This window comes from Hyperolius riggenbachi, chromosome 7 (assembly GCF_040937935.1).
Source record: "Hyperolius riggenbachi isolate aHypRig1 chromosome 7, aHypRig1.pri, whole genome shotgun sequence".
Classification (NCBI taxonomy): Eukaryota; Metazoa; Chordata; class Amphibia; order Anura; family Hyperoliidae; genus Hyperolius; species Hyperolius riggenbachi.
The window spans coordinates 218,594,307-218,613,910 of NC_090652.1; the positions used below are offsets into that span (position 1 = coordinate 218,594,307).

Genomic DNA, 19,604 nt, shown 5'->3' on the forward strand with positions numbered 1-19,604 from the left:
AGAACCTGGGTTGCCCTTGACATGACTGTAGAGAGTGTCATGTCACTGTAGAAACTGCAGGATTTGAGAGGACAGGGACAAAGGCAACAATAAAACCTTACACAGGTCCTAATGTGCTCAGTTCTAAAAAAAAGAAATACAAACTAAAAGCTGTTTGCATCCCATTTAGAGAAACTCTTGCTTTTTGTTGTCATCTCAGGAATCTACAACACATTTTACCAACGTGGATGTATCAAAAGTATGAACAAATGTTTTTTTGAGTGAAGTTTCACTTTAACAAGGTGTGGTCCAAAAGTATTGCGTCTACCACCAGGAATTGTGTTTGATTAACCATTTTTAATAACAAAGTATACCAAGAGAGTTTGGTTAAGCAGTTCTTGTGTGTGTGTTTTTTTTATGAATGAAAAGAACAATTACAACTTTTTTGTTGGCAGTTTGAAATACACGGTACTTTTTATCAGAGGTATGGTAACTAAATGCTTAGTGCTGAAGATTGTGATGCAAGCAGGTAAGATCTCTTCATTTGCTCCAGTTTATTGCATGCAGTATTGAAATATGTGATTTTTGGAATATAGATGGTTTTCCATGGATAGCATATATAGATAGAATATAGATAGTTTGCCCTGGGACACCTTTCCTTTTTTTATTATTACATGATTATCTAGGGTGAGTAAACACTTCTATAGGTGTAGGGATTGTGTATTAACCCAATGCTCTTAATTTTTATCCATGAAATTAATGATCCTGATAAGAATCCATACCAAATAAAAATATACCCATCTACTACAAAGATACAGTAACACCAGAAAGTAACTTCCCAAATATTTTAAAACACTTAACAGTAATTGTCACTCAAGCCATTTTGACTTATGTCTATAGGGGCAATATTGCAAAAATAACAAAAAAAAACAAACAAACTCTACAGCAAATCCATGTAAATGCTGTTTATAAATCATTGTAACAACTAGAAAAAAAAATCACACAAAAACATACTGTATATTGGGGTACACATTACAACTAGTACTAGGGGCACTTTATTTCTTCCCTCTATGCTTTTAAATCATCTTGAACTCCTCAAACAGCTCACAAAGGCTCTCCCCTTTATCAGTGTGAATGATGTAACAGGAATCTAGTGCTCTGTGCTGTCTGTGGGGGAGAATACGCTGGTAAAGACACACAGTTGACACCTTTGTGAGCAGTTTGAGGAGAATGCTATAAACACACACTGCTGGAAACTTAACTGCTTCCCATGACCTGAGGAAAGTGCTTTCAGCATGTGGATTATTAGACAATACACTGAGGAGTTGATAGCAACCCCCTGTGCAGAAAAATGGTCCAGTCCCATCAGTGAGGTCAGAGTTTGCATCTGAGAATGTAGGATGATTTTATAGCAGGGAGGTAGAGCTGTACGAACAAGTAAATTGCTCCTAGTACTTGTGGTAATATGAATCATAAACAAAATAAAAAAAATGATAGTTGTCCTTTAAATACATAATATTGGCCGTTGGAAAGTGGATTCTGCAGAGCTCGCTCTAGCCACAGGGGAGAAAACATGCAGCTGTTGAGTAATCCACTCACCTGCGGGGCTGAATAAGTAAAGATAGATGGGTCTAACACAGCCTTTCTCAACCTTTTTACCCTGGAGGACCTCCTGCAAACAATTTTTATCTTGCGGAACCCCTGCATTTATTTTGCAGGAGTCATTGGGCCAGATTTATCAACAGTGTCTGAGACAAAGTATTGGTAGGTTTTTTAGAAATCCATGCAGAACTATCTCAGGCATCTTAAGAAATCATTACATAGTGCAGATTCCTCCTAAAACTGTTGTAAAATAGGGGGAGCTAGGAGGAGCCTCTCAGACAGTGCAGTGTGTGAGGGGAATTGCTGTTGCTGAGGTAACCAACACACCTGCTGTATTGATAGCAGCAGGCTCTGAGGAGGAATTCAGCAGGGTGGAGGAGCACTACACAACTCATGTCTAGCCTGCACTCTGCAATCATGTCTAGCCTGCAGTTCTACATCTTTAGAACTGCTATCAAGCACTTCTTATTCTGCGCCAGTTTAGGGATGGATTTGCACTTTTCTTAACTGTAGTGCAGCTCTAGAAATTCATGCTAAATTGCCACTATTTCCTGGGATTTAAGAAGGTTCTTATCATGCAGAACTGTGCTCCCTGCTGGTTAGAACAGATTAAGAAGAAAAAACTGTCGGTAATGCGTTGATAAATCTCCCCCATTGTCTTTAAAAGTAGGTGAGGCTGTTTATTTCACTACCCCCTATTACACTGCCACTCATTATACTGGCTCCTTGTTCTAGTGCTTTTTATTAATGTGCTCATTTTTATTCTGACCCCCCAATTTAGTGATTCTTTGTACAGTACCCCATTGTAATGTGGTCTATTATACTTCCCCCACGATGGGGCAAAATGCCAAGGAACCCCTGCTCAGGGAACCCTGGTTGAGAAAGCCTGGTCTAACCTTTTTGCAGCTCCCACAGAAGCACCAAGTTAAAATGCTGTAGTCCATAGCTTTGTTGCCCCTAAAGCAACGTAACACCTATAGGAACCCACTAGGACACTTAAATGCCCAATAAATATTGTATGAACATACATTCAAGAGTGTCATTAATGGGCACTTGTAACTTGACCTAAAACCATCAGATCTAATATACCGTAATTAGCTATAATTAAAAGAAAAAAAAGTTCTGTGAAATAGCAGCACATTATAATTTGATCTCTGACTCTGGGAATAAATACTGCAGTCTAATTTGAAAGGACTTCAGACAGAAATGTTATTTTGATAACAGAAGTATACCTTTCATGAGAAAAATACTAGTTCTCCCAAAACTTGACAATTTTCTAGTTAATGCATTGGTCACAATTCTTTCTACAGTATAATCTCATTATAGTAAACTCGGATATAGTAAAACTTAGGGCCTGTTTTTATGCAGATTGGATGCATAAAAACTGACTCCAATTAAGGTCTATGGGCCTGTTTCCAAACGCGATTTTTCTGATGCAGATTTTCCCATAGGTATTCATTGGAGTCAGTTTTTCTGCATCCATTCTGCGTCCAATCTGCGTGTAGTGGAAACAGGCCCTCAGGGTATAGTAAAGGAAATGTCCAGCTCCCAGCCAAGCACCATTATAAGCATATGGGAGTAATGCTTGGTAAAGTAAACCCTAATATATATTACAATTTATGTTATAGTAAACCTGTTTTGTGGCCCCTGCAGTAGAAGACAGTGGGCGGGGGCATGTATCGTAAATCAGTCGGATACCCATGTGCCTTGGTAGTGGGCAGGCTGGCAGCCACTTGTAGCCTGCTTACTCCCTGCACACTACTCTGGATCTGCGTGGATTACCTTACAAGCACCAGACGGTGAAGTCTATGTTTCCTATCTAAGCTGCTGTCTGATTACTGAGGGAATTGCCTATCATCTGTGACTTGCTTGTGCATGGCTGCAACATTACGGTATCATCCATTCTGCACAAAAATATGGACAGAGCAGCACACCATCAGTATTGTACCTGCATGAAGTGGTTAGACCTATGATCCCTGTGAATGCTGTAGTGGGATTATTGCATGCAAATCCCTGCATATTGAGCACCGTGCATTTTGATCTAGCTTTGACACTGTCTGAGCTCACTTGCTGCAACATTGAAAAGAAAAAAAAGCTGCCAATTATTGACTATATCAAGATACAGCACTATGGTATACTTTTTATGTACCAGAGTATGGCAATTTCTGATATAGTAAACTACTTTGCCTGATCCCCTGGAGTTTACTATAAAAGGGATTTTACTGTATATCACTTGCTGGAGGAAGTATGCAGAACAGGTGTACTGACAATGCTGATCCCCATAATTGTCCCATAAGGTCAGCACCATAGGCAGTAGATGAGCAATATTCTATATTTATGGACAGGTGTACTTTAGGACTGGAATAAAGTAAAGTAGATCAAAATCTGATGTTTACTCAGTTATGCAGCGTTATTTTTGAAGATATGCCTGCGAAGGGTTAAAGCAGCACAGTTCTTGGTGGTACATTGTTAAACATTAGCACCCTTTAATGTAGGTTTGTAAGAAAATGGATCCTTACAATGCATTATTTTAATCACAGTTAAAGTGCAAAACATCTATGCCCAAGCAACAAATAAACACTAGAACCTACCTAGCAACAAACACGGTATACTCACTTTAGACTCTGGAGATGGGGGCGAGACAAGCTGTGCTTGCGGAGTCATTAGTGATAATGGAAAAGTGAGAGAGGATGCAGTGCAGTAGGATTCGTCTATATCCCCTCCTGAATCTGTCTCCTCTGTGCAAAGTTGCCCTGTTTCTTGCTGCTGTAGTGTACAACAAGAGGGGAAAGAGGACAGGTTTGCTCTGACCAAGGAGCAGAAACATGGGGATACAGAAAAGCCTATATGCAATGCAGTTTAATGTATACAATCAAGGGTCAAATAATTTTACTCTTTAAAAGATAACGACTTAACATATGCAACTACAGGAAACAATTAAAGAAAAAGCTTTGAGGTGCAGACCTGCTTTTGCCACTCTTATACAAGAAGGAAACCTGCTCCAGCAGCTGAATCTGGCAGATTTTGCCATTACCGTACACCCAAGCCCAAATTTTCACCACTGCTGCTAAACTCTATGTAAAAAATAGCTATGAAATGGGCTAAAATTTGTAAAGTGATTTTGTGCTGTATGTCTGAAAGTGCATGGGAAGCTAAAAGGAGCTGTGGCCGCTTGGGGTTCATTTAATATTCCACCTCGTCACATGTTTATAGTGCATGCATGTGTGTATGTCTATATATAAAGCTTGGTCGTAATCTGCCACTCGTCAAGTTTCTTGAGTGAAGCCAATACCCATGTCTTTTTGGGATGCAAGAAAAAAAATTATAGTGCCCAGAAGAGGCTCTAACAAACACATGAAGAACATACAAACTTGACAGGAACAGTGGGTGTGATAGTTGGAAACTGAACATTGGACTCACTCATGCTGTGAGGCGATTATGCCAACCACTACAACACCATGCTGCCCTGAATTTAAAATTTAGAAAAATAAAGGTTAAGCCCTCTATTGTATTAGAAAGGGACCTGTACATCAAGTGTACATCCTGAAATAAATCAACAAGCATTTAGCCAAAACGCAGATCTAAGGGTAATATCAAGTCTGCAGCTCTAAGTGCCATGTGACTTAGGTGGGAAACAGGACATTTGCCTGCCTGTGGTAAATGGACAATATGGGTGCTGCCATTGGCACAAATGTTAATTAGCAGCATCCGAGCACCCAAGCAGAAATTTGAGCGCCCAGTAAAAGTTATGAGGAAGGGGGGTTAGAAGGTTAGGAGTTTTCTTGTGCCCGATTTGGGTTAGGTATGGAATGGTTCTGCATGAAAATAGGGTTAGGCATAGCTGGAGTAAAATATTAGTAACATTAAAAACAAAAATTAACACTAAAATAGTAGAATATTGGTAACATTTTCCAATATTCAACCATCGGCTATATCCCAGCATCCAGATTTCCTGGAGCCTTGATTTCAAGTTCATGGGTGACATATAGTGATCAATTGCTGCATGCTGCAGTGAACCCCAAGAGCCTGTGATTAGTTGCCAACAATAAACTTACACTTTTGGCAGCTCTAGCCAGCAACAATGTTGCTCCTAAAAAGTTCACCCGGAGGTAGCATGTAAAAACAGCTTCTAACCAAGTCTATGGCTAATGAGTACTTTTGTCATCTAGACTACTTGCAGCATTCAGTGACAAGTTGCTGCAACAAGTTTATGGCTTATTGAGGTTTGCATGTTTGGGGCGGCATAAGGTGGCCACTAACGGTCCAATTTCTAGCGAAAAATCGTCCGAGCGATCAGAAATTCTGATCGGACGAAAAATCGTTCACTACACTATCAACTAACCAATCATTGCTTCCTATCTATCACGACCACCAAGAAAATCCAAATTTTCGTTCGACGAAAATTCATCGGGCGACATTTTTTTCCACTCGTTCATAATCGATTGTGTCCACCAATGGAGATTATTTACAACTAATCCAATTAGAATTTCTGATCGCTCGAACGATTTTTCGCTAGAAATTGGACCGTTAGTGGCCAGATTTAGTGTGCTATTGTCCTGCACCAAAGCCACACTTAAAATTCAGTACTTCTCTGAATAACTTATTTTGAAGGGTGATCCCATGTCATCCTTCAAAAATTCATATAAAAACAGTGCAGACGTGTAAAAACCTTGGAAATGCAAGTGTGCTAATTTTATAATTGTGAATGGGCACAAAGGTGTTGCCATAAAAGCTTATGGGCACAAGTGAAGATGCATTCAGTCTGTCTAACTTCAAACCTTCAAACATTTTAATGTCAGTGGGACCAATTCCATCCCTACAGACACGATCAGCTTCATGTATTTAAGTTCCAGCTCTTTTAAACTAGACTCAATACATGAAACTGTTGTAATGAGAGAAGCATACCTGGTGGAAAATTCAAGTGAATCTTTTTAAGTATTCTAGAAGATTTGTTTTTTTACTCCAAGAGGCCTAGCACATTTATAGTCCTAAAGGTCACTAAATATTGAATAGATCTATAACACACACGTATTCTAAAGACATTGAAGGGTTGGGAGAATACAAATGATTAACTGAAAAATGTAAATTACACCATCTAGTAACTCTTGTAATGAAACATCAAGGAGTTCATACTTTTTTTTTTCAACAGGACTAATGGCCAGACCTGGTCTGATGCTGACCTACAGCTGCATACAGGCCTGTGTACGTACAGGATCTTCTCAAAAAATTAGCATATTGTGATAAAGTTCATTATTTTCTGTAATGTACTGATAAACATTAGACTTTCATATATTTTAGATTCATTACACACAACTGAAGTAGTTCAAGCCTTTTATTGTTTTAATATTGATGATTTTGGCATACAGCTCATGAAAACCCAAATTTCCTATCTCAAAAAATTAGCATATTTCATCCGACCAATAAAAGAAAAGTCTTTTTAAGAACAAAAAAAGTCAACCTTCAAATAATTATGTTCAGTTATGCACTCAATACTTGGTCTGAAATCCTTTTGCAGAAATGACTACTTCAATGCGGCGTGGCATGGAGGCAATCAGCCTGTGGCACTGCTCAGGTATTGTGGAGGCCCAGGATGCTTCGATAGCGGCCTTAAGCTCATCCAGAGTGTTGGGTCTTGCGTCTCTCAACTTTCTCTTCACAATATCCCACAGATTCTCTATGGGGTTCAGGTCAGGAGAGTTGGCAGGCCAATTGAGCACAGTAATACCATGGTCAGTAAACCATTTACCAGTCGTTTTGGCACTGTGAGCAGTTGCCAGGTCGTGCTGAAAAATGAAATCTTCATCTCCATAAAGCTTTTCAGCAGATGGAAGCATGAAGTTCTCCAAAATCTCCTGATACCTAGCTGCATTGACCCTGCCCTTGATAAAACACAGTGGACCAACACAAGCAGCTGACATGGCACCCCAGACCATCACTGACTGTGGGTACTTGACACTGGACTTCAGGCATTTTAGCATTTCCCTCTCCCCAGTCTACCTCCAGACTCTGGCACCTTGATTTCCGAATGACATGTAAAAGTTGCTTTCATCCGAAAAAAGTACTTTGGACCCCTGAGCAACAGTCCAGTGCTGCTTCTCTGTAGCCCAGGTCAGGCGCTTCTGCCGCTGTTTCTGGTTCAAAAATGGGTTAATGCTTCCATCTGCTGAAAAGACAAAAATTACTTACGGTAATGTCTTTTCCAGAAGACGAAAGGACAGCAACCCTGAGACTTGTCTCCTTCCATAATTCACTGGACAGGAAGCTAGATAAGAATTTGCATAATAGATTAGATAGGGATTAGACAGGTATATACAACATAGTTCCCGCTTACCCCATCAGTTGTAAAAAAAAAGACTCCACACAGAATGATGCTTCAAAATAAATTTTAATAAGACAAAATCCGGGTGGGTAGTAAGGGTGCTGTCCTTTCGTCTTCTGGAAAAGACATTACCGTAAGTAATTTTTGTCTTTCCCAGAACGTCTCAGGACAGCAACCCTGAGATGATATACAAGATCAATTTAGGGGGGGACTACAGCTTGCAATACTTTTCTGCCAAAACATAGATCAGAATTTGACAATACATCCAGTTTATAATGTTTGACAAATGTATTGTGACTTGACCAGGTGGCTGCCTTACATATTTGCTCGATAGTGGCTCCAGCCCTCTCTGCCCAGGAAGTCGAGACAGCTCTCGTCGAATGTGCTCTGATTGTAGAAACAAGCTGCTTCCCCTGATGAAAGTAGGATAAAGCAATTGCCTGTTTAATCCATCTGGCAATTGTTGGCCTAGATGCTTGTTTGCCTCTAAATTTACCTGCGAATAGTACCAGTAAAGCATTAGATTTTCGCCATGACTTGGACCGCTGAAGATATTCGATTACACATCTTCTGACATCTAAAGAATGCAACTTATTTTCTTTTTGATTAGATGGGTTGTTACAAAAAGATGGTAAAAAAATCTCCTGAGATCTGTGAAACTTGGAAGATACTTTAGGAAGAAAGGATACGTCTAGCCGTAGCGTAATCCTATCTTCACTGATAACACAATAAGGTTCATTTATTGAAAGAGCCTGTAGTTCTCCTATTCTTCTGGCAGTTGTTATTGCTAACAAAAAAGCAGTCTTTAGTGTCAATAGCTTATCAGATATATCAGAAATAGGCTCAAAGGGCAATTCACATAGAGCTTGCAACACCGTATTTAGGTCCCATGACGGAATCTTTGACTGGACAACTGGTCGAAGCCTCCTTGTTGCCTTAAAAAATCTGACCACATATTCTTCCTCCGCTAATCTTCTCTCCAGGTAAACACTCAGAGCCGATACTTGTACTTTTAATGTGCTGATGCTAAGACCCTTTTGAAATCCACATTGTAGAAACTCCAGCACCGAATTTGAGTGTGATGTGTCCATCTCATTCTTCAAACACCAGGAGAGATATGTTTTCCAAGCCTTATGATATATCTGGCGTGTAACTTTTTTCCTACTCTGAATGAGTGTTTCTGATAAACTATTAGAGAAACCCTTGCTCTTTAATATCCTCCATTCAGGCTCCATGCCGAAAGCCGAAGAAGAGTCGGATTGGGATGAAACGCTGGGCCCTGGGTCAGTAGATCCTGTCGACATGGAAGGATCAGATGGTCTGAGGCTAAGCGCTGAAGTGGAGCAAACCAAGGTCTCTTGGGCCAGAAAGGAACAACCAGAATGACTTGTGCTTGGTCTCGCCATATCTTGTTCAAAACCCTCGAGATGAGATGTAGAGGGGGAAAGGCGTACATCTTGTGCTGGCTCCAGCTGATTGAGAATGCGTCCACTTCCCATGGATTGTCCTGTGGGCACAGGGAACAAAATAGAGGGCATTTCGTATTGATTCGTCTTGCAAACAGATCTACTTGTGGAGCCCCCCAGAGATTCGATATTTCTTGAAATATTTGATCGTTTAGGCTCCATTCGTCTTGAGAGAGGTTCCATCTGCTTAAATAATCTGCTAGATAGTTGAGCGTCCCTTTCAGATGTACTGCTTTTAAGGAAAGTAGACTCTTTTCTGCCCAATGAAGAATCCTTGATGCTTGGGACCTTAAGACTCTGCTCTTCGTACCCCCCTGCCGGTTCAGGTAGGCCACTACTGTACTGTTGTCCGTACGAATAGTCACATGGGATTGGTGAATCTGAGTCTGGAATGCCTGAAGTGCTTCCCATACAGCTTGCAACTCCCTGCTGTTTGAAGATCGTTTGTGAAGATGTGCAGACCATTGACCTTGAGCAAGAAGAGTATTCAGATGTGCTCCCCAACCCCCGGAGCTTGCGTCTGTAGTTATTACAGTCTGGGTTGGAAAGTCCCAAAGATTTCCTCTGGAGAGATGATTTGCCTCCAGCCACCAAAGAAGAGAGTGCTTGACACTCCAAGGAATCTGAAACTTCTTGTCTAGGGAAGATAACCTCTTGTCCCATTTGGATAAAATCCAGCTTTGAAGTACTCTCGAATGAAGTTGACCCCATTGTACTGCAGGAAACGATGCTGTTAATAAGCCCAGTAGCGCCATAGCTTTTCTTAGAGAAATGATCTTCATTCTCTGAAAAGAAAGAACAGAATTTAGTAAAACAGTAGATTTCCTGGAAGGCAAAACAAGTGTTTTATTGCCAGTACAGATCACAAAGCCCAGGAACTCCATACTCTGCTGAGGTTTTAAAGAGGATTTCTCCCAGTTAATTACCCACCCAAGGGACTGAAGAAAATCAAGTGTGAACTCTGTTTGGAGATTTACTGAGTGGACAGAGGGACCCCAAAGAAGTAAATCGTCCAGGTAGGCCATAATCTGGATAGAGTCTAGTCTCAGGACAGCTAAAACTTCTGCCATAACTTTGGTAAATAGCCATGGGGCTGAAGATAAACCAAAGGGGAGGGCACTAAATTGGAAGTGTCTTACCTCTCCGTGTAGAACCACTGCGAACCTCAGGAATTGCTGTGATTCTAGGTGAATTGGCAGATGTAGGTAAGCGTCTTTGAGGTCTAGAGAGGTTAACCAACAGCCCTCTTGTAGCAGATTTATCACTGAGCGAATGTTGTCCATTCGGAATTTCCTGTAACGGACTGCCTTGTTTAATTTCTTCAGATTCAGGATAAACCTGTAGTTCCCTTGAGGCTTCTTTATCAGGAACACTGGAGAGTAAAATCCCAGACATTCCTGGCATCTTGGGACTTGTCTGATGACTCTTTTTTCTAGTAGAGAGTTTACTTCGTTTAGTAATGCCTGTGCCTGGTCTGGACTGCTTGGACAGGGAGTCACAAAGAACTGTGTCGGTGGGCGCTTGATAAATTCTATTTTGTATCCCTGTAAGATTATGTTTAACAACCAATTGTTCTGGAATGTCTCCTGCCATTTTTCGAAGAAATGGGCTAGTCTGCCGCCCACCGGTATCCTGGCGTCATTGTTTTGTTGGAGGGTTTGGATTGGAGTAAGAGGGATTTCCTCTTGGCCGCTGCGTTCTATTTGGTACCCACTTCTTCTTCTGGATATTCTTATTTTCTGTTTCTTGTTTTCCTGAAGGACGAAAGGAACGATTGAAACGAAAATTTCTCCGCTTAACTGGAAAATTTTTCTTTTTATCTGCAGATCTTTCCAAAGTCTCTTCCAACTTTGTTCCAAACAAGAGATTGCCTTCACAAGGAATTCCGCATAGTTTAGACTTGGAAGAGGTATCACCCTGCCAGGTTTTTACCCACACACCTCTCCTAGCAGAATTTACCAGAGCTGTTGTTCTAGCCGTTAGACGTACTGAGTCATCTGCTGCATCCGCCAGATAATTAGTGGCATGTAGGATCTTAGGGAAGGCATTCAATATTTCCTCTCTAGGGATGCCTGACGCAATCTGTGATTGGACTTCCATTATCCATAACTTTAGGGATCTAGCCACTGCAGTAGATGCTACCGAAGGCTTGAAGTTTAAAGAAGCTGCCTCCCATGCCCTTCTTAAGATGTTATCCATTTTCCTGTCAATTGGATCTTTTAGGCAACCGAAATCTTCAAATTGCAGATCCGACCTTCTGGACACTTTAGATAGTGAAGGGTCAAGTTTAGGTGAGGTCCCCCAAAACTTTTGATCTTCTGCGCTATATGGGTATCTCTTGGCCAAAGACTTAGGCCAAAAGGCTCTCTTTTCAGGATTGTCCCATTCTCTTTTAATGATGTCCTTAAGACTATTATGCACAGGAATAAAGGACATCTGAGGTTCAGATAAAGTCTCATACATTTGATCTAAGGGTGTTAATGTTTTCTTTTCTGTAGCAATTCCCATTGCCATGTGCATGGCCTCTAACAGTTCTTTCATAAAGTCAGTGGAGAAAGCAAACCTATGGCATTTACTACTCTTTTCTTCCACATTATCTGTTTCAGAAGGTATTTCATCAAAAGAAGAAATTTCCATTTCTCCCTCGGATCTTTCTGATTCCTCTGAAAGCACAACGTCTAATTTCCTCTTCTTAGTCGGAGGGGTACCTTCAGGAGCCCGATCCGGCTGTTTAGTAGCCACAGAACCCGAGGGTCCCGGTAGGACTGTCAAACCTGCCCTTACTGGAGAGGTAGCTGAGCTTTTCATAGTCTCTACTGCTGAAGAGATTTCTGCTCTAATCCATCCTTTTAAATCTTTAAACATAGAAGGAGATTCATCTCTGACCACTTTATCTGTACAAGACTGACATAACATTTTAGATGAGGATGAAGACAAATGACCCTTGCAAACTGCACATTTCTTAGAAGGCTTATGAGATGCTTTAGCTTCAGAGCCTTTAGATTTATCAGTGTCAGTTTTATCAGGCTTGTTAGGGAGTTCTTTATCAGACTTAGTGTCCATCTTCCGGGTTTTAGGCTAAAATAAAACACAAAGAAAAAACCCCAATCAGCCTGATAACCCTCAATAATCAGCCAATATGAATCAAGGAACCACAATGATGCATACCAGAGAGGGTACGGAGCTTGACTCCACAGAGCCCTGGGAGGAAGATCCAGAGGCAGCCTCCATAGTCACAGACACTGTAAAGAGTGACTAAGTTAGTTAAGTAAAATGTACCTGCCCACAGCATAATAACATTATCCCTGGCTATCACCAGAGATCCTACCAGTCCAGAAGATTCCACAGCTTTCCAAGTGGTTACTGCAGCCTGCACGTCCGCTGTCCGGAGGAATCCGTGCTAAACGCTGCACTGGAGCGCACGCCGGGCCAGGAGACTTCCTGCTTCCGGCTTCTGGTCACGTGGGTGCCAATCACGTGATGCGCGGGCGGGACTTCCGGAATCCGTACGAACTTCCGCATCCTGGGGAAGGCTACAGCGTGCAGCGTGATCCCGCGCGAGGACAACTAGCCTGCGCAGCCAGGGAGATCACACAAGCAGCGGCTCCTGCAACTAGCATGGGTGGCCAGCCATATCCCCACACCTAGCATCCTGCTGGACAGGATAACAACTGATGGGGTAAGCGGGAACTATGTTGTATATACCTGTCTAATCCCTATCTAATCTATTATGCAAATTCTTATCTAGCTTCCTGTCCAGTGAATTATGGAAGGAGACAAGTCTCAGGGTTGCTGTCCTGAGACGTTCTGGGAAAGCTTTATGGAGATGAAGATCTCATTTTTCAGCACGACCTGGCACCTGCTCACAGTGCCAAAACCACTGGTAAATGGTTTACTGACCATGGTATTACTGTGCTCAATTGGCCTGCCAACTCTCCTGACCTGAACCCCATAGAGAATATGTGGGATATTGTGAAGAGAAAGTTGAGAGACGCAAGACCCAACACTCTGGATGAGCTTAAGGCCGCTATCGAAGCATCCTGGGCCTCCATAAAACCTGAGCAGTGCCAAAGGCTGATTGCCTCCATGCCACGCCGCATTGAAGAAGTCATTTCTGCAAAAAGGATTCCCAACCAAGTATTGAGTGCATAACTGAACATAATTATTTGAAGGTTGACTTTTTTTTTATTTTAAAAACACTTCTCTTTTATTGGTCGGAAGAAATATGCTAATTTTTTGAGATAGGAAAATTGGGTTTTCATGAGCTGTATGCCAAAATCATCAATAAGAAAAACAATAAAAGGCTTGAACTACTTCAGTTGTGTGTAATGAATCTAAAATATATGAAAGTCTAATGTTTATCAGTACATTACAGAAAATAATGAACATTATCACAATATGCAAATTTTTTGAGAAGATCCTGTATATTGTACAGTCAGCACTGGGCATTTAGGAGTACTTTGGTGCTGCTGGCCAGCTTAACCACTTGAGATTGTATGAAGCGAGTCATTTCCTAATTAGTACTTCTGCAGACTTCAGGACGGGTCACGTCCTGCACTAAGGGCCCATTTCCACTTGTATTTATAATGCGAGGCGATCGCCACATCGCCTCACATCTCCCCGCAGGTACTTCCGCTGCTGTCCGGATATCCAGATGTGGCATCATGCACTTCCCATTGGCGGTAATGGGGAATCGGATGCATGCTGCTGAAAACTGCAGCATGCTACCCATAATTTTCCCCGCATCGCATTGTGCTGGATCGCATAGGTCAATTCGCGTCAATGGAAACTACTCGACATGATTCGGTTGCATTTTCCTTGTGGTGCGATGTGGTGATTGCATTGCAACGCGTGTAGTGGAAACGGGACCCAAAAGTCGCCGCTGCCGAGTTTGATGCCGATGTCACCACTCATGCATGTGGGCGAAGCAGTTTAAAAGTGAATTATTATTGCTGTAAGCAAATAGCAGCAATTATTCATTAAGTAAAAAAAATGTAAAGGGACCCGAGCAGTGCATAGAAATTAAAATCTGCACTTACCTGGGGCTTTCTCCAGCCCCCATGTAGCCCCGGAGGTCTCTCGGCATCCTTTGGGTCCCCTCCGTGGGCCAGCTAGTGGCTTCGTTAGGTTGACTACTTTGGCTGAAGTCAAGAGCTACTGCGCCTGCACAGCCTGTCCGAGCACCTGACGCTATCACGCGCCTGTCACCATAAGCCTCCTGCACGGCTCAGTCTTTCGAGAACCGCGCATGCGCAGGAGGCTTACGACGATGGGGGCGTGATAGTGTTTGTTGCGGAGATGGGCCGCGCAGGTGCAGTAGCTCATGACTTCAGCCGAAGTAGGCAGCAGTATCACGGAGGGGACCCAGAGGACCTAGCAGGCAATGGGGGGATGAAGGAAGCCCCAGGTAAGTGCAGATTATCATTTTTATGCACGGTTTAGGTTGGCAGTCTCACACTAAAAGATAAAGTGTGCACCCAACCCCCCTCAGAAGTGTAAATCCATAACCTAACTAATTAAACCCTTGTGTCACCTATATCTGGCCATAAGATTCCTTGATACCAGACATGGCTGCCACCCGTAGCGAACAAATGCAATCACTAGAGTGATAGTTCTGTGTGGAGTCCAACATTGTGTCTGTACAGCATTGGAACCCCCAAACTGTGAACCCAAGCGATTTCATCCAATTGCTATAGATGCACAGGCAGGTGATAATGGTATGCTACATGCCCACTACTGATGAAATAAGACATATGTGATATTATTTTAACCGAGACAAATAAGCTATTTTGAGGTGTTTTATAACTGTGGCACTTGTCATGTGAAAATTAGGAAGGGCGAAAAATGAAAGTTTTGTGTTTTCTGCATTTACTGTAAAAATGCCTATAACATTAAACAATCCTTGGAAAAAAATATTACCTAAAGAAAGCCTAGATTGTCCTGAAAAAAAAAATCCAATATATAGCTGAAAAAAACAATAATGGCTTAAGTATTAAAAAAAAAAAGTTATTGCTGCATCATTAGTGATACAGCTGAAACGCCAATAATATCAGGAATCTAAAAAAAAACAGGAGTGCGAAATGGTTAAACAATTCTATAGTGACACATTTGGTTAAAGTAGATTCGTTTCATATCTAGCTGTTGCTTGCAATAGTATAATTCCTATTTTTATATGAAAGCACTAAAGGACAGAAGGTGTACAAAGTATTAGTTAAGAATGCCTACAGTACCATCACACCCAACTACAGGTAGGCTAAGTTTTAGAGAAACTGAATAACATTACAAAAGATACCACAATAATTTGATTACCTACATGAATATTGGAAACGTCTTTCTTATCTCATTCGAGTAAAGGAAGGAAGTTGCACTTGTGGTGTCATATCTACCAAAATACTTGAAAAGTCCAGCTGCATTTCAGTATTTTCCACTAGGTATGCCAGGACTTGCTTATAGGAGAACCCTCACAGGAAATAAGGTGTTTGATACATGCAAGGTACATCTTTGCTGCAGTAGTCAAATAAGATGTCAGGACTGCAGTTCATATTCGTTCCAAAATAACAAAAATCTATGCTATATTTATCCCTAAATCTGCGCTCCATAGTTTATTGTTCACTATTTTGTGTACCATTGTTCAATGCCGTATTGCCCCTGTGTAGCATTGTTTCACGTTGCAATGTCTCCCTTATCTATTGTACAGCGCAGCGTAGTATGTTTATAAATAAAGTTTGATAATATTGCTGCTAGAGCTAAAGGCTGCATTTCCACCTCACACTAGCAGGAGCGTTGTTTGAGCTATTGAGCCATCCAAGCCAGAGCAGAGAACACCACACACGGCCCATCGTGCAGCTAAATTTCACGCTCATTCATAGTATTGAAAAGTGATTACTGGAAACCACATGCTATTTGGGACTTCTACACATCATTAACACAGAAGTGCCTTCTCTTCCCAGGACAGGGATATAAAATTACAGAAAAAGTACACATCCTGAAAATCTAATGCCTTTCTGAAACATTTTTTAGTTGTGGTTCAGTCCTCTAAGCAATTTAAACAGCAGTTTTTTTGAAAATCTGTGAGAACTCTTCTATGTTAGTACATGTAGTAGCCTCAAATCAAATAATCAATTCCTATTTTCCTTAAAGGAAACCCGAAGTGACATGTGACATGATGAGATATACATGTGTATGTACAGTGCCAAGTACACAAATAACTAGGCTGTGTGTATCAGGTATGTAAGTGGCTGACTCAGTCCTGACAGGAAGCGACTACATTGTGACCCGCACTAATAAGAAATTCCCCTTTTTACCTCTTTCCTGCTCTCAGGAGCCATTTTCTGCTAGGAAAGTGTTTTTATAGTTGGAATTTCTTATTAGTGAGGGTCACACTGTAGTCACTTCCTGTCTGAGTCAGGACTGAGTCAGCCACTTGCATACCTGATATTTAACTCTTTCAGGCAGAGAAAGAAAAAAAGGACCACAGCATAGTTATTTGTGTGCAAGGCACTGTACGTACCCATGTCTATCTCATCATGTCACATGTCACTTCGGGTATCCTTTAAGAGCCTCCTTTAAAACACAACTTACCTGTTAGGGCACCAACTTGGATCTCATACACAAAATGACACACACACACACAAAAAAAAAAAAAAAGCACAGACCTCTTGTACAGTAATGATAACCTTATACAGTAACACCTGCGGGGTTATTACAAATGAAGGACCACCACTGAGTAAAACTGCACAGAGTACACATCTACCATATACTACTGCATGCACCACGGTTACAGTGGTGTGCAAAAGTATTCGGCCCCCTTGAAGTTTTCCACATTTTGTCACATTACTGCCACAAACATGAATCAATTTTATTGGCATTCCATGTGAAAGACCAATACAAAGTGGTGTACACGTGAGAAGTGGAACGAAAATAATACATGATTCCAAACATTAAAAAATAAATAAATAACTGCAAAGTGGGGTGTGCGTAATTATTCAGCCTCCTTTGGTCTGAGTGCAGTCAGTTGCCAGTAGACATTGCCTGATGAGTGCTAATGACTAAATAGAGTGCACCTGTGTGTAATGTCAGTACAAATACAGCTGCTCTGTGACAGCCTCAGAGGTTGTCCAAGAGAATATTGGGAGCAACAACACCATGAAGTCCTAAGAACACACCAGACAGGTCAGGGATAAAGTTATTGAGAAATTTAAAGCAGGCTTAGGCTACAAAAAGATTTCCAAAGCCTTGAACATCCCACGGAGCACTGTTCAAGCAATCATTGGCCTTTATGGAAGAGTGGCAAGAAGAAAGGCATTGTTAACAGAAAGCATAAGAAGTCCTGTTTGCAGTTTGCCACAAGCCATGTGGGGGACACAGCAAACATGTGGAAGAATGTGCTCTGGTCCGATGAGACCAAAATGGAACTTTTTGGCCAAAATGCAAAATGCTATGCTATGCTAAACTAACACTGCACATCACTCTGAACACACCATCCCCACTGTCAAATATGGTGGTGGCAGCATCATGCTCTGGGGGTGCTTCTATTCAGCAGGGACAGGGAAGCTGGTCAGAGTTGATGGGAAGATGGATGGAGCCAAATACAGGGCAAGCTTGGAAAAAAACTTCTTGGAGTCTGCAAAAGACTTTTTAAACTGGGGTAGAGGTTCACCTTCCAGCAGGACAATGACCCTAAACATAAAGCCAGGGCTACAATGGAATATACGCTATAGCAGCATAGAGGGTGATATAGCGGCTGGGAACGCGGAAAATCAATCGCGTTCCCAGCTAGTCGGCGGCTGTCACCAAACCTGGAAGTAGCCCCTGGCGGGGACAGGAGGATCGGAGCGAGGCTGCGAGGGCACCATACAGCTTCAAGGGGCTGATGGATGCCCCAGGTGAGTAAAAATCATTTTTATTTTTGACTTAAGTATCCCTTTAAAACAAAACATATCCATATGTTAGAATGGCTCAGTCAAAGTCCAGATCTAAATCCAATCGAGAATCTGTGGCAAGATCTGAAAACTGCTGTTCACAAATGCTGTCCATCTAATCTGACTGAGCTGGAGCTGTTTTGCAAAGAAGAATGGGCAAGGATTTCAGTCTCTAGATGTGCAAAGCTGGTAGAGACATACCCTAAAAGACTGGCAGCTGTAATTGCAGCAAAAGATGGTTCTACAAAGTATTGACTCAGGGGGCTGAATAATTACGCACACCCCACTTTACAGTTATTTTATTTTTTTTAAATGTTTGGAATCAAGTATGATTTTCGTTCCACTTCTCACATTTACACCACTTTGTATTGGTCTTTCACGTCGAATTCCAATAAAATTGATTCATGTTTGTGGCAGTAATATGACAAAATGCGGAAAACTTCAAGTGGGCCGAATACTTTTGCAAACCACTGTACATATACAATGGACTGTTGATCATTATGCTCTGTATAGATCCCTGTAGATAAAAGGCCGGGGGTGTGGGATGGAGCAAGTTTACAGTGAGCATTGCTTTTTTTACTTTTTACATTTTTCCTCCAAAGACAAAAATCTTAGTAAGGATTTAGAAGGGAACCTTAACTGAACGGGGGGTATAGAGTTTTACTTACCTGGGGCTATTACCAGCCCCCTGCAGCAGTCCTGTGCCCTCGGCGCCGCTCTGGAATCCTCTGGTCCCCTGCTGTCACTTAGTTTCGTTTTTGACGACTCACCAGTCGCCGGCCGCCATGCGTATTATTGGACGCATTCACCAATGCAATTAGCACTATTGCGGACCGCAACGCGTACAAAAATACGCGTTGCCGCATTCCGCACGCGTAGATATGCGGCAACGCGTATTTTTGTACGCGTTGCGGTCCGCAATAGCGCTAATTGCATTGGTGAATGCGTCCAATAATACGCATGGCGGCCGGCGACTGGTGAGTCGTCAAAAACGAAACTAAGTGACAGCGGGGGACCAGAGGATTCCAGAGCGGAGCCGAGGGCACAGGACTGCTGCAGGGGGCTGGTAATAGCCCCAGGTAAGTAAAACTCTATACCCCCCGTTCAGTTAAGGTTCCCTTTTAGATTGTAAATACTTTTGTTATGGACTGGGATCAGTGTGGGCACTTTGACTAGCCTGCTGTTACGCAGCCCCAGAAACAACAAGCTATGAGCCACTGCTACATTCTGTCACCTTTCTCTCATGCTACAGTAGCGCCTCGACGATAATGATCCAGACAGGATAGCCTTCCCTGCCCACGCATAATGCTGGGTACA

General features: G+C 41.9%; 2 protein-coding genes across 5 annotated transcripts in view; both read right to left on the reverse strand.

The window, feature by feature from the left end:
- The window catches only part of ARMC8 (armadillo repeat containing 8), a 182,587-nt gene that overhangs the window by 87,398 nt on the left and 75,585 nt on the right, over positions 1-19,604 (reverse strand). For 2 of the 4 annotated variants that reach the window (XM_068245236.1, XM_068245235.1), the window contains one exon: positions 4,198-4,347. The exons of the other annotated variants lie outside the window; for them this stretch is intronic. In XM_068245236.1, the coding sequence (XP_068101337.1) occupies positions 4,198-4,347 (150 nt within the window). The remainder of the gene's footprint in view (positions 1-4,197; positions 4,348-19,604) is intronic. 4 annotated transcript variants of the gene reach the window in all.
- Positions 7,987-11,773, reverse strand: LOC137525759 (uncharacterized). The gene is made up of 2 exons (XM_068246953.1): positions 10,506-11,773; positions 7,987-10,151 (listed from the first exon to the last, which is right to left on the reverse strand). Exons 1-2 carry the CDS (start codon positions 10,957-10,959, stop codon positions 8,101-8,103), a joined length of 2,505 nt encoding a protein of 834 aa, XP_068103054.1. The 5' UTR covers positions 10,960-11,773; the 3' UTR covers positions 7,987-8,100.